We start from the raw sequence: 16165 nt of genomic DNA, 5'->3' as shown, positions 1-16165 counted from the left end.
GGAAGTATTGAATTTGCAAACATGTTTACATTTTTGGTAAAACACAAATAAACACAATCAGTAACCACGTTTACATGAGGAGATCAATATTCCAATCGCGTGTCTACATGCGCCGCTATAATCAACCAGAATAGTCAATGGGGCATGCCCAGTAAAACGTAAACACCAACATCACGTGATACCGACTTCCTCAAGTTTTTCTTTCACTTGTTGGAATAACTTTGTATTACCAGTTTTTGTTTCGTTCCAGTCTTGAAATTTAGTTTGAATCAAAAACAAACTTTCCGCAGCAGTCCAGTGCCGATTGCTCGTCTCCATTTTTTTTAAATCGAAGAACGTCTCGAGCTGCGTGTTACGTCATATCTCAGCATTCTCTGAAAGAATGCACCCGGGAACCGGAAAAGATAAAACTCAATCTTGCTCATATTTTATAATTAAGCTCGGCACATGTTTTTATATAGATATATATTTTCTTTTTTAATAAAAGTGGACTTGTGAATGGCGTATAGAAGGGTTTAGATTCTGTTCCACAGGTGGCGCTAATGCACACAAAAGCTGCTTGCCAACCGCCAATAAACAACAGAAGAAGAAAAACACCACGAAGAAGAACGCAGTCTGACAACTTTCCGTTTGAGCGGGTACAAGATACCTCAATCGGATTGGGGAAAGGAATATTCCACCCCTGTGAATCCGATTATATATTCATTCGGATTGGCACTTTTCTTTCGGAATGAGGTGTATACAAAGGTTACATTCTTTCCGTTTGAGCAAATAACGCGAATGGAATTGGAATATTTGGGTCCATGTATACGTGGCTAGTGTTTATCCGGTATACTCCAGAAGAGCATAACTCTGTGATGTGTGTGGTCCGGTTTGGGGGGGTTTGGGTGGGAGTGGGTATACTTCTCCCCTCATCCAATGCCAAGCTGTGACAAAGAATGCTTTCCACATTCCACTCAAGCCAACTCTCTTCTCCTTATGAACACTCCAGCAACCTTTTAGCAGAAGACCATCTCCCGGGAGGCTTTATTGTTGGAGTTTCTATTCCCTCTCACTGCTAACAATCTTGGAAATTGGGCCATTGGGAATTAAGGGGGTCCTTCTAATGGGGAAGGCGATCTAATCGGGAGCGATCCCATTTATTGATCGTATGTAATTGTTCTCTTCTCCGCTCACTCTCATCCTGCTTCATCGAGTCTTCATTTTTTATCCACCTGTGTTCTTTTTATCTCACTTGTGTGGGTTCTCTTTGCAGTGCTGAAGTTGTTGAAAATGGCCACCGGGATGAGAGCATTGCTGGATACGGTCGTTCAGGCTCTGCCTCAGGTACCACACACACATACACAAACACACATACACACACTCATAAGAACTCCAAGGAGTTCATTAACATTTATGGAATGATCAATGGCCGCCGTCCCCTGAGAGTTTGACCTTCAGGATGTCATTTTAGGACTAAATTTTGGTCCCGAGTGCTACATCACCTCACTTACTTTCCCTGTGTTAACTTAATTCACATGGAAAATGTAATGAGAACCATTTAATATCTTTTTTTTTTTTTTTTACCGTCTCCACCGCCGCTAATGAGACGAACCCAGCTACATTGTTCTGCTTCCGTGGCTCCTTAGAAAGCTCCTGACCTCGATCTTTAAGTTTTTCCTTGTTGGGGATTGGGGATTTACAAGTAGAGTGCAAGTGCAGGACAGGTTTAGAGTCTCTTGAGACTTGAGTAATAAATTGCCTCAATGTCATAACGTTGCAGTAATTAACCAACCCATGCAAATATTAGTTTGTTCTACCTGGAATGCAAATGCGAGCAAATTATTTCTTGTTTTCTCACCTGTAATGAGAAACAACATCATTGTAATTGCAAATATTTCTTTAGTTAAGAAAACATACTTCATACTCATTCATTCATTCATTTTCTACCGCTTTTCCTCACGAGGGTCGCGGGGGTGCTGGAGCCTATCCCAGCTGTCTTCAGGCGAGAGGCGGGGTACACCCTGGACTGGTGGCCAGCCAATCACAGGGCACATATAGACAAACAACCATTCACACTCACATTCATACCTATGGACAATTTGGAGTCGCTAATTAACCTAGCATGTTTTTGGAATGTGGGAGGAAACCGGAGTCCCCGGAGAAAACCCACGCATGCACGGGGAGAACATGCAAACTCCACACAGAGATGGCCGAGGGTGGGAATTGAACCCTGGTCTCCTAGCTGTGAGGTCTGCGCACTAACCACTAGACCGCCGTGCCGCCCACACTTCATACTAAAAAATCAAAAATTAACGTTTCCACTGTTGATTAATACTATTTTTAGAGGGCCAGTAGCACAAGGGTCGTAGCGGTGCTGGAGCCTATCCCAGCTGTCTTCAGGCGAGAGGCGGGGTACACCCTGGACTGGTGGCCAGCCAATCACAGGGCACATATAGACAAACAACCATTCACACTCACATTCATACCTATGGACAATTTGGAGTCGCTAATTAACCTAGCATGTTTTTGGAATGTTGCGGGGGTGCTGGAGCCTATCCCAGCTGTCTTCAGGCGAGAGTGTGGAGTTTGCATGTTCTCCCCTGTGATTGGCTGGCGACCAGTCCAGGGTGTACCCCGCCTCTCGCTTGAAGACAGCTGGGATAGGCTCCAGCGACCCTTGTGAGGAAAAGTAGAAAATGAATGAATGAATGAGTTTCACATAGAACCTCCCTAAACTCCAACAGTGCAAACTGTACATTTTGGGCATTTTATAGGAATAAAGCGATAACATTGCCAAAAAAAATGTACTAAGACTATTTAAAAATATATTTTTTTAATAAAAAAAAACAATAGCAAAACATTCATTAATTCAATTTCTACTGCTTATCCTCACAAGGGTCGCAAGGGGTGCTGGAGCCTATCCCAGCTGTCTTCGGGCGAGAGGCGGGGTACACCCTGGACTGGTGGCCAGCCAATCACAGGGCACATATAGACAAACAACCATTCACACTCACATTCATACCTATGGACAATTTGGAGTTGCTAATTAACCTAGCAACCTAGCACTTATTTTGTTTCCTGTCATTGTGAGACATTTGGATAAATGATGTTCTTGCTGTGGCTTGATGTTCTTCCTGCATGTCAGGTGGGGAATCTGGGCCTGCTCTTCATGTTACTCTTCTTCATCTACGCCGCTCTAGGTGTGGAGCTCTTTGGTGAGCTGGGTAAGTAAGTACCGCACCCCAAAATTATGGAGCATTGTTATCAAAACCGCGTGTGTTTTCTCGTCAGTGTGCAACCTGGACTATCCCTGCGAGGGCATGAGTCGCCATGCCACTTTTGAAAACTTCGGGATGGCCTTCCTTACCCTTTTCCAGGTCTCCACGGGGGACAACTGGAATGGCATCATGAAGGTACTCCATCTTGTTTTTGTGGTATTTATGTGTTGACACCGGGTTGCACCAAGTATGAGTTAAGATATATTGTGGTGAAATACCTCCTGAGCACATTATTGGTTATTTGTGCCGAGGCTGAGAAACAGGAATTGAAAACGAAAGGTCACAAATTCCCTCGCCCACAGCAGCCAGTAGACAATGTTTTTATGGGGATGCAATGAATAATGAAAGCATCCGTTTGCAAAGATGGTGTCAAAAGGCAAAAAAACTTCTCAACAGAACCTTCTGAAGGTGAATGAAGATCACACATTTCATTCCTGCATCTCCATCAGCTTTTCGTCTTCAATCACAGCCAAGTGCCCCTCCTGGTTTTTAAACAATCTCTTCAATCTGGATGTCTGGAGCACGATGACGGGGTCAAACGCGGAGGACACAATTTGTTGAGTGAACTTTTAATTTTAAAGAAGACTTACTATGCTTTTTTTTTTTTTTTACACTTTTCTGACCTATAAACGGAGTCGGAATGTTGCCAAAGGATGACAAGAAAACTAGACATGAAAATAGACATCACTTCCAGACAGAGGATGCCCTCCATGAAGCCACCTGGATCAACATTCCCACTAGCCTCCTGGAAACTCTGGCATCGAGCATGCCCAAAGCCATTTTCAGCTCATTAATGGCACAGCTGCTCATGACTGACTCCTTTTTTTGAAGATTTTATTTCGATTTTAGGGCAACCCTGTTTTTTTTTTCTTTAGCTATGATCTTAAACCTCTGATCAGCTATTTCAATAAATTGCTTACTCTTTTATTTTTGTATTTTGAAGCTCCACTTAGGGGCTGCATGGCGGACGAGTGGTTAGCGCGCAGACCTCACAGCTAGGAGTTCAATTTTGCCCTTGGCCATCTCTGTGTGGAGTTTGCATGTTCTCCCCTGTGATTGGCTGGCCACCAGTCCAGGGTGTACCCCACCTCTCGCCTGAAGACAGCTGGGATAGGCTCCAGCATACCCAGCGACCCTCGTGAGGAAAAGCAGCAGAAAATGAGTTCCACATAGAACCTCCCTAAACTCCAACAGTGCAAACTGTAAATTTTTGGCATTTTATGGGAATAAAGTGATAACATTGCCAAAAGAAAATGTACTAAAACTATTTAAAAAGAATTTTGGAAAATAAAAAAAAAACAATAGCAAAACATTCATTCATTCATTTTCTACCGCTTATCCTCACGAGGGTCGCAGGGGTGCTGGAGCCTATCCCAGCTGTCTTCAGGCGAGAGGCGAGGTACACCCTGGACTAGTGGCCAGCCAATCACAGGGCACATATAGACAAACAACCATTCACACTCACATTCATACCTATGGACAATTTGGAGTAGCTAATTAACCTAGCATGTTTTTGGAATGTGGGAGGAAACCGGAGTACCCGGAGAAAACATGCACAGAGATGGCCGAGGGTGGAATTGAACTTGCGTTTCCTAGCTGTGAGGCCTGCACCCTAAACACTTGACCACTGTGCAGCCGAACAGCAAAACAGTTGATAGTAATAATTGGGTTTTTCCCCTACAGTATCGTGAATCACTGTATGTCCTAAACCGAATCTAAAAAAAACAGCCATAAAGAATCTTGACTCTATATATAAGCTAAGCTTATACAAGCTTATATATAAGCTATAAGCTCTATATAAGCTGATATTCATTTTTTCCAGTTGTTATATATTTATTATTTGCATACTATATAGTGAATGGTCCTTGCATCCTTTAATTTCTCAGTTTGTGGCCCTTGATGGAAAGACCCCCCCCCCCCCCCGCGCTGAGTCATCACAAAAAGCCCCCCCCCACCAAAAAAGCAAAATTGCTCACTGAACTTTTGAGGCTTCTCTTCACATTCCGATAACCCTCCAATTTTGAAAGCTTTAACTTCTCCCCGCCAGGACACCCTACGAGAGTGCCCCCCGGGCCGCCCGAGCAGCGACTACGGTTGCCACGCCGGCCTACAGTTCATCTCGCCCATGTACTTTGTGTCCTTCGTGCTGACGGCACAGTTTGTCCTCATCAACGTGGTGGTGGCGGTGCTCATGAAGCACCTGGACGACTCCAACAAGGAGGCGCAGGAAGACGCCGAAATGGACGCCGAGATCGAGCTGGAGCTGGCCCAGGGCGGCCTCTGCTGCATGATGGGGGGTATCGGGGCCATCGCAGGCGCTACCAGTGCGGCCGCCGGCATGGGCGGCAGGGCGGCTACCGCAGCAATCGGGGCTCCTAGCAGCACTTTGACGGCGACACCAAAGGATGGAGGAGGAGCTTGTGGTCCTCAAGAGGGACTCGCTAATCACAGATGTCGACTTTATTCTCCTGCTCAGGTAAACTGCCTGTTTATCGGCGTCAATTCAAGAAATGTCATGACCTGCCATCAGACAGCGTGTGGTCACCTGATTTCCTGTATCATGGCACTTTTTTGTATTTTTAACAATATCAACAATACAGTATAAATTAATCTCAGAGTAATAAACTAGACCATGTCAATCAAAAGGCAGAGTATGATCACATGAGATGAGGTGTTTCTAATGAAGTGGCCAAGCTCACACACACACACACACACAGATATATATATATAATAGCCGTTCTAAAAATAGCATGTTATTCATCACCTCCTTTACGGCTGCAAACAGGAAGTCACAGTGTTTTTGTTTTTTTTTACTGAAATTATTTTTATTTATTCATGCCAACGTTCCAACACATGAGTATTTTTGGAGGTAGGCTCGCAGCACCCTGAATAACAATAATAATAATACATTAACGAATAATAAACAATATTGTATCATTTACTGTCTATTCTGTTTATGTTGGCATGTTTAGTAGCAGGACTAGGTTTCATAGTAAAGTATAGACTTTATTAAATTAAAGACTTGAGACTTTAATTAAGCCTCCAGAGCTGATAGTCACTTTCCTTCTCTACCAGCAGAGCTTTTTTTTCGGGATAAAAACTACCATCAACTTTGCTGTAGAAGTGTGTGTGTGTGTTGCAGGAGAGCCAGTGGCTGGACAGTGTATCCCTGCTTATTAAAGACTCAGCGGAAGGTGACATGATCGACAACCTCTCTGGTTCCGTCTTTCATCACTACTGCTCCGCACCCGTCTGCAAGGACTGTGAGGGACACCCGCAGGAGGTGAACTCACACACACATACACACACACACATACATACATACAATGGTGTGAAAAAGTGCTTGCCTACTCCCTGGTTTCCTTTTTTGTTTATGTCATACTTGTTTCAGATCAAACAAATGTAAATAGAAATTAAACTTTTTAACATTACATCACCTTGTACTTCACGTGAAAAAAAAATAAAAAATTAAAACATTAAAAAATGTCCAAAATCTCCTTTTGGACATGTGGAACAGGGCAAATACTTTTTCACACCACTGTATTTATGCGCGCAGTACACACCCACAATAGGGGCCGACTGTGTCATTTCTTCGGGTCAGATCCGGCTAGCGGAGGTGGAGCAGATGTCCCTGATGTCGGAGCAACTGTCGGACAAGTCGTCATCTCCAGCGCTGCCTGATGACCTGAGCCTGGATGAACATGGAAGCTATCAGCTCCTGGTTGGTGGAAGTCAGGTGCTCGCTCACACACACATAAACACACACACACACACACACACACACACAGTGGTACCTCAGTTATTAATTTGTTCAAAAACGTCTGAGCATGAAGCATGAAGCGTTCTTGTAAAAATAAGTGGTAACTGTAACATACAGGAAAAATAAAATAAAATTCCTATACTGCTCATGTTGCAGGCTAAACACACATCAGCTAACAGTTAGCTAGCACACGTATTATGATGTACAGTACCAATGAAGAAAACTCTGCACACAAGGCTTGTTTTTCTTGCTTTATGAAGCTTTCTTGTAAAAATAAGTGGTAACTGAAGCATACAGAAAAAATAAAATAAAATTCCAATACTGCTCATGTTGCAGGCTAAACACACATCAGCTAACAGTTAGCTAACACACGTACACTAACTGCAAATGCAAGCTAGCAGTAGCATGAAGCTAGCGAACTTGACAAAACAAGTATAACTTTTGAAATAGAAATTGCATCTATGTAAGTGTTTTATACACCAATATACTTACAAAGACGATAATTTCCAAAGAAACAAGCGTTTAGAGCAACTTTCAGCGTGTTTTTGAGGTTTTCTGTTTCGTTTCTGCTATCAATGAGGCCAGCTTGCTTTTCACCGAAAACGACAAAGCTTGTCTACATGCGAGAGCACTCACTCTTTAGTGGCCCAAAACGATACTTTCTAGAGAAGATGACTCACTCTGTAAACTTTTTAACCTTAGCGTTTTTAACAATATTTATTAGAACTTTTAGCTATTTATTATTATTTATATTTCAAATAACTTATGAAACTTGTGAATTATTAATGTATTTGACCCGAAGACATGACAGTAATTAGCGTGATTTACTAATCTCTTCTATCCACTTTATTGACTTGTTAATCTTCACAATTCAGATTTGCATGCTTTATTGAGACACACGCCGTCATGCTATCAACACGTGTGCATGATTGATTGCGGTTCATTTATGATCTGCGGGAGGTTGCACCTGGCACGCTTTCATCTGTGCAGGTCTGATCAGACATCAGTTCATCAGATTTTAATCTTTGCTGCTGGCTTCCTCTTCAGAGGTCCCACATTTAATCAGATGGATAGTTGCGGATGGATAAAGCCGCTCATGAAACGGGAGCTTTACTGCGGTCCCGCAGCGATGAGAGGCGAATGACAAGCCTGCTGATCTGAGGATTGAACACGTCCTCGCCTTTGTCTTCTCCCTCCTCGTCCTCATCGTCTCTTCTTGTTTCCTCCTCAGAGGGGCAGCAGTGACTCCCACAGTTCGGGGGAGTTGCCCACAGATGTCCGCTACAGTGGGCTCCATCCTCCCGGAGGCAATGAAGAGGAGGAGGAGGTGGACCAGGAGATGTCTGAGGCTGGCATCCATCCTCGCTTGTGTCCTCCCTCGGTGGAACGACAAAGCCCGGCACACTGCAGAGGTACCAGGTGACATGTGACCTGAAAAAGTATCTAGATGGAGATACTCAGTAGAGATCAGACCTCTCCCAAGGCACAACTATACCTTCATACCAGGGGTCTCAAACTCAATTTACTTGGGGGCCACTGGAGCTCGGGTCTGGGTGAGACTGGGCCGCATCAGGTTTTCCAAAAAAAAACAAAAAAACGCATTTATTAAAAACAAAAAATGTAAAAAACTCCAAGAATAAAGAATATCAATCAATCAGTAATAAATAAATAAATATAATAATAATAATAAAACGGCAAATAATAAAAACTTAAGAATCCACATATAGTTGGTGGGTAGACAAATTATTTTTTTCAGATTAAAATGAAGAAAGCATTATTAGAGCCCTGTAGACATGACAAAACACGACTATAGTCACATTTATACTCTTTTTATTTACAACATATTGCACAACTGCAGGGTCTTGAGACACATGCTAACTCGCAAACTAGAGAGCTAGCGACCTAAACGGTAGCCTTCAAGTTATTTCCTTTAAATTTAAATAGCCAAAAACTTACCACTTCCACACGGATAGGGAGGATAACTATTAACAGTTATTTAACCTTTAACATGAACATTAATCAAACGTAATAATTTTTTCTAAACTTTCATATCAAGGTGGGGGCCTTAAACTAGTGTCCTGCAGGCCACATTTGGCCCGCGGGCCGTGTGTTTGAGACCCCTGCTTTATACTATACCTAACTATTTTAATGTTAATCAGTGAACACAAATACTGTATCGATTCATTATTCCTGACGTGGTAACTAAAGTGTGTGTGGGGGGGGGGGGTGGCGGGCGGATGATTCATCAAAATGAAATGGGTTCTTGCCTGGAAGCGGGCCGTCTATTAAAATAGACCGTTTTCATGAGAAACAGGTGAATAGGTGCTGGTTATTGTGTGGAGCTACTCTATAGGAGTCCATAACTTTACATAGGGCCCAAAGAATGATCATAATAGGCCCCCCTTGAACGAAAAAGACCGGCAAACCTTTCCTAAGGCTCAACAAGACACAGGAGTGACATATTCGACATCATAATGGCCTGACACACAAACCTTCTTTGATAACAGTGGCTGTGAAATAGCACCTCAAAGTGTTGCCACCACCTTAATGAATATTCATTGAGGACATATGATAAAAAATGTTCCTTTCAGAATAAACATGCAATATTAGTTGTATTATTATCCATCTGTCTATTTTCTTTGCCGCTTATCCTCATTACAGAGATTATGTGCAGGCGGGGATACAACACATGTCTTCCCGATTATTTCCTTTGAACTTAAATAGCCCAAAACTTACCACTTCCACACGGATAAGGAGGATAACTATTAACAGTTATTTAACCTTTAACATGAGCATGAGCCACTGTGTGGCTAACATGCTAACCACTCGGTTATACTATTGTTTTTTTTATCAGTACTATTTTATTATTATTATTATAATTTTTTGCCCTGGCAGAGATCGTTGACTTCTAAATTGTTTTTTATTTCCAAATAAAAGATATACCGTATTTTCCGGACTATAAGTCGCACTTTTTTTCATAGGTTGGCTGTTCATGCAACTTATAAATGAAAAACTGTTTATGTTACATAAACACTGGACACCTTTTCTGTTCATGTTTATTTTTTTTGTGTCGCTAAATAACCATTTTGTTAGCATATCTTACACCTATTCAGTCTGTTCCGTATTCTTTTATTATTGTTAGAACTTGCCTTTCAAGACGACGTAATGTCTGTTTTGGTCAAGTAAAATGCGACTTATACTCCAGTGTGACTTATGTATGTTTTTTTCTACTTAGTTATGCATTTTTGGCCTTGTGCGACTTATACTCCGGAGCGACTTATAGTCCAGAAAATATGTTAATCTGTTCCAGGGTCAAGACGTTGCCGCCATAAAGAGAGAGAGACAAAAACATCAGCAACAACAATTCCCATGACAACAACAGTGACAAACAGAACTGCATCAGTTAAATGTCAGTGAATATGATATCAATGAAATGAAACAGTCAAACTTAGCAGTGTTAGAGTGTTAAATGTTAGTAGAGGTTGAGTGTCCATCTTTATCTGCTGCGTTATTGTGCAATGACAATAAAGGAAGTCTATCTATCTACAGATGACTCCGTCAGCAGCAGCAAAGGAGCCCTCAGGTCCTCGCCGGTCTTTCATCTGCCTGCCGACTTCTTTCACCCGGCTGCCGCGGCCCAACCGGGCGCTCCCGAAATCGGCGCCAGCCCACGAGAAAGAGCGCCGGCCAGGTTGGCCTCGCCGACTTCCTGGGCCTCGCTCCGATCACCTGGAGCTAACAGCGGGCCGCCGCAGTCACGGGTATTTATTGTGGATGGATGGATTTTGGGTACACTGATGCCTATTTGTGTTTATAGCGGATAATTGACTACAGGTGGGTGGCACGGTGGTCTAGTGGTTAGAGCGCAGACCTCACAGCTTGGAGACCAGGGTTCAATTCCACCCTCGGCCATCTCTGTGTGGAGTTTGCATGTTCTCCCCGTGGGTTTTCTCCCGGTACTCCGGTTTAATCCCACATTCCAAAAACATGCTAGGTTAATTAGCGATTGTCCATAGGTGTGAATGGTTGTTTGTCTATATGTGCCCTGTGATTGGCTGGCGACCAGTCCAGGGTGGACCCCGCCTCTCGCCCGAAGACAGCTGGGATAGGCTCCAGCACCCCCGCGAAAAAGCGGTAGAAAATGAATGAATGAATGAATTGACTACAGGGGGCTGCAGCATTTTTTTTTAAAAAAAAGGTGAATAGTGTATGAACTCAGAAAAATAAAATAAAAAATAAAATAAAAATGTCATATCGGTAATTGTAATCTGCGATGATTGCATCCAATGGCTTTTTTTTGTTGCTTCAAGACATTTCACCTTTCATTCAAAAAGCTTTTTTAGCGTTATAAATGAGGTGGGCAGTTTCTCTATTCGTGCATCTGGTGGGTGTGTCCCCTTTTGAGTCAGTAATTATTAGTAGTTATTATTATGAATATCAACAAATGGCCTCACTTTGAAAGAATGAATGCTTGTTGCGTCTTTCTACATGAGATAAAGCAGAAACAGGGTCCATCTTTTTTCCCTCCGCGTATCCCCGGCGACAGGCTTACCTGTTGGCTTTGTAGAGCTCAGAGTCTTTGTGATCTTCGCCCGCCACGGCCATGCTTGGTGGCTAATTAGCACGGCCGCCGTTCCAAGCTGTGCGCATTCTTGTCTTGTTTCTCTTGAATCTCGCTACATTTCTCACCAGCTTTTGGTGTGCCTTCTATTTTTAATACCTCCTTCTCAAGACCGCCTTGACCTGAGACTCGTGTCACGATGTAGAAAAGCTACTTTAAAGCCAAATTCATGCGGCTAAAAAATACAAAAGATGGCAACAAAATAAGATATGGCGGAACATAGTGAGTTGCTGCTGGGACATAAAGCCATTGCCTATATGTCAGTCACACAAACGCATAAGACTTTCATCTGTAGTTCCGATGAAAAAAGCAAAACACTTTAGCCATGTATACATGGACCCAAATATTCCAATTCCATTCAGGTTATTTGCTCAAACGGAAAGAATGTAACCTTTGTATACACCTCATTCCGAAATGAAAAGTGCCAATCCGAATGAATATATAATCGGATTCACAGGGGTGGAATATTCCTTCCCCCAATCCGATTGAGGTATCTTGTACCCGCTCAAACGGAAAGTTGTCAGACTGCGTTTTTCTTTGTGGTGTTTTTCTTCTTCTGTTGTTTATTGGCGGTTGGCAAGCAGCTTTCGTGTGCATTAGCGCCATCTGTGGAACCGAATCTAAACCCTTCTATACGCCATTCACAAGTCCAGTTTTATTAAAAAAGAAAATACATATCTATATAAAAACATGTGCCGAGCTTAATTATAAAATATTAGCAAGATTGAACTTTGATTGAACTTGAGACGTTCTTCAGTTTTAAAAATGGAGGCCAGCAATCGACACTGGATTGCTGCGGAAAGTTTGTTTTTGATCCAAACTAAATTTCAAGACTGGAACGAACAAAAAACTGGCAATACGGAGTTATTCCAACAAGTGAAAGAAAAACTTGAGGAAGTCGGTATCACGTGATGTTGGTGTTTACGTTTTACTGGGCATGCCCCATTGACTTTTCTGGTTGATTATAGCGGCGCATGTAGACACGCAATTGGAATATTCCTTTCCATGTATAACAGAGGTAGGGAACCTATGGCTCGGGAGCCAGGTAGGGCTCTTTTGATGACTGTATCTGGCTGTCAAGCATTTCTTACCACAATAAAAATGTATTTTTGCTAACATTTTAAAGTAAACCATCACAGAAATGACTGTTAAAAATAATATTCAAAATCAACAACTTTTTTATGCATTTTAATTCGTCCATCTATATTCTGCTGCAATATGGCCAACCATATCTATCTTTCCTGATGATATTTTCCAGGTCAAACACCAAAACTCGATTATTACTGGGTAATGCTGTAGTCTACCTCGGTCATTGAGATGTCAAAAAAACATGTAAATGTAAACTTTCCTCCTTTAGTCAAATAGCTAAAGCTGCAGAACCAAGCCTTCTGACGAAGATGGCCAAAAGAATGAAATACATCTACGGAGTACGGTGCAAAACTATGCAGCAGCAGAAGTTGTATTAATGACAACAAGTATTTGATTTATTATTAGACATTGCGCTGCTCACGAAAGTGTGCTGGCCACACCCCATTGGCGTGGGGTAGTGTGCCTGGTCTACGTAATTAGAGCCCATTATCTAAAACTGTTGGTCTTACATAAAAATGCACACATTTTATTGCATTCAATGTTTAAAAAAATGTATATGGCTCTCACAGATACACATTTTAAAATATCTGGCCTTCATGGCTCTCTTTGCCAAAAAGGTTCCCGACCCCTGATGTATACCATAACTTTCGGAAAGGTCATTCGGAAAGAGAAAAAATCCTCATGTAAACGTGGCTAGTGATAGACTTTCTATAGACGGCCTTGGCAGTGAATGTGTTGATTGAGTGAAGCCACGGAATTTGCAGTGCAAAGTGGCGTGGGATTAGTGTATATCTAAAACGTCTTGGTGTATAAGTTGAATGTTTCCACATTGTTTTCCCTCTCTTTCCTCAGCACACGTCCTACAGTGACTTGTCCTCGGCTGCAGGCAGTTCAGAGAGCAGCATGCAGGCAGTGCTCGAGGAAGGCCTAAGCTTTAGCGTCTCGCCACCTGGTGATCCGGATCTCCCGTGTCCGCTTCTCAGCCACACCTCAAACCTGACTGCAGGCGAGCAGGAGCAGGGATGTCCAATCCCCCTCCAGACCACTAGAGGCCACCAGAGAAGCCAGAGTAGCTCTGGTGGAGGCAGCTCCAGCCCCGGCTGCGACCGCCAGGACTGCATGGACCCTTCCAACGAGGACACGGGGGCAGGGGATTGTGGGCATGCCTCTCTGAACAGTCTCTCGCTGACTTCGCCGATCACGCCGGCATCTTTGGCGCCCCCACCGGTGAAGAAATGTAACAGCACAGGCACATTGGACCAGACTAACAAGTCGGGCAGAGGTGGATGCCAGTTCTCTGAGGACGATGCTCAGAGGTACTGGACGGCGGCGGGTAGGGCGAGAGACGAAGACTGCGATGTCACAGACTTCAGCGGGAAAAACAGCAGGGAAAGGGACTCGAACTCACGAAAGAACAGATGAAACTCTTGACCAGGGAAAGATTCTTCCGACTCGTTCTGTGATCCCAAATCGTCTTTGAACCATCTGTTCTCTGTCACTCCCCTACCGGGATTCGGCTGTTTGGGGTCGGTTGTTTTGTTCGGGCTTGTTCAGTGCTAACTCTGTCATGACGGCAAGGAGCTTACAACCTTAAAGATGTGTTCCTCCCGGGTTCTTGGTTGAAGCTTCATTCAGAGGAAGCTAGCCTGAAAACAGGGGCAACAGAGGAAAACAGTATTCTCAACCCAAGTGCAAAAAAAGGCAATAGTCAGTTCTGGTCACATGGCACATTTTGCTGAAGAAGAAGCAGGATTTGAGTTGTTTTTATAGAAATATCACTAAAAAGTAGCATTAGACAACCAACGGGATATTTTAAAAGGTTGTCGAATTTTCTGTGAGCTTGTGTAGACTCAAGTGTCCTCGAAAGACCTCCCCCATCAAGTGGTCCAGTTTGGTTTAGTTTGTCACGATACGATTCTGAAGGCTAAACCTTTATGTGGTCTTTATTCCAACAAGTGGGATGAAAGTACCCAAAGTGTCACAAATAAGGAGCCGTTCAGAAACGCCATGAAATTCAGGCACAAGGGGCACTTTCTGGAGTGCCCCCGAATGGGGCGGCATCTGGGAGATAAAGTTAGAACAATTCAAATAGGTTTGCAATTGGGGCTATACAGGGGCCCCAAAAATTGGTTTGTAGTGACAACACCTGCCCGGGGGATTTTTTTCCCTGGTGTCGCCGTTGCCCCCTTAGACCACCTAGACCGGTCCCTTTATAAGATACCACCCCTCATTGGAACAAGTCTGACAAGACTGTATGAAGGAACCATTCTCTAGTTCGTCATCTTGCTAATTTTAACTGTGAAAACCCGAACGAATGCAACCAAACTGGAGTTCTTGGTGGAAACTGGTCTTAGGAGCTTGCCAGGTCTGAGAGTGGACTGAGAGTGGATCATCGCTGCTGCTGCTGAGAATACATGTGGGCTCCTTGGTGGTTCTCACATATCCATGAAAGGGCTAAAAAGTACCGAGTTGCAGACCTGGGCCAAATACTGTTAGCGGGTCTTTGTTGCCAAGCATAGAGACTTTTTGTCGGAGCAAGATTTTAAACGACGATGCGATTTATTTACCTTGTCTTGTGTTGCGCCCCCATGATGGATATTTTTGTGTCTTTGTTCTTAAACCAACGCCGGACTTAGTCCAGTTTAGTTTTAAAGGCTACCTCGGGGGCTAACTGAAATCCCCTCGGTTTCGTCTTTCGTCACACATCCGATTTTGCCGTTCATTGGAAAAACGGAAACTGACGGGATCAACAGTTCCATCCAAAGTCTTATTTGACTCAGGTCTGCCGAAGTGTAGCAAGAGAACAAACAAACTATGGTAAGCAAATGCGGAACAAAATGGATCTCACTTGTAAACGTCAAGAAAAGCCACCGTTTACCCGACTGGCCGGGTACGTAGTCAGGTGTGGTGTGTGGTGTGTGGTCCTCACGGCCATGTGTTGTTGTGATGTGTTTGTGTCTCGCATCCAGAGCAGGTAGACCTCAGGTGGACTTGAACACACGCACCCATTCAAACACAAACACACACACACGAGATGTCAACACACACTGTGGTGTTTTTTGTAGCTTCATCTTCATTCACTTACCTTTCCTCGGGGAAGCCACAGTATTAGATAAGTATCGAGTCCCCACAACCCCGGCTACCCTCACCCGCCCTTTGGAGATATGCAATACGCTATAGTAGATGTACAGTTAGAAGTATGATCTCAGAGAAGATTATATTTATTATGACCGGTGTGATAGAATCAAATGCCAGCTGGATTGAAAGGTCACTGAAAGGATGATGTAGTGTCACATGTGATGTGTATCAGGAACCCCCCCCCCCCACCCCCAGGCACCCCGCCTCACTGAGTTTTGTTCTGCAAAAATGCATGTGGGGTTCTGTTTCTGTTTCCCTAAATGTCACTCTGGTGTCATATAAAAGTGAACAAGCTTT

At 43.4% G+C, this 16165-nt stretch overlaps 1 protein-coding gene across 1 annotated transcript in view; it reads left to right on the top strand.

Moving 5' to 3' along the window:
* The window catches only part of cacna1ib (calcium voltage-gated channel subunit alpha1 Ib), a 130096-nt gene extending 113931 nt beyond the window's left edge, over nt 1–16165 (top strand). Inside the window, exons 29-37 of the mRNA XM_078793552.1 lie at nt 1256–1326; nt 3128–3206; nt 3274–3395; nt 5308–5736; nt 6403–6543; nt 6862–6996; nt 8252–8432; nt 10570–10781; nt 13583–16165. Of these exons, the coding sequence (XP_078649678.1) occupies nt 1256–1326; nt 3128–3206; nt 3274–3395; nt 5308–5736; nt 6403–6543; nt 6862–6996; nt 8252–8432; nt 10570–10781; nt 13583–14152 (1940 nt within the window). The 3' untranslated portion in view covers nt 14153–16165. The remainder of the gene's footprint in view (nt 1–1255; nt 1327–3127; nt 3207–3273; nt 3396–5307; nt 5737–6402; nt 6544–6861; nt 6997–8251; nt 8433–10569; nt 10782–13582) is intronic.

Source organism: Doryrhamphus excisus, linkage group LG9 (genome assembly GCF_037039965.1).
Source record: "Doryrhamphus excisus strain RoL-2023G ecotype Guam linkage group LG9, RoL_Dexc_Guam_v1.1, whole genome shotgun sequence".
Classification (NCBI taxonomy): Eukaryota; Metazoa; Chordata; class Actinopteri; order Syngnathiformes; family Syngnathidae; genus Doryrhamphus; species Doryrhamphus excisus.
This window is presented reverse-complemented; position numbering and strand designations above follow the sequence as displayed.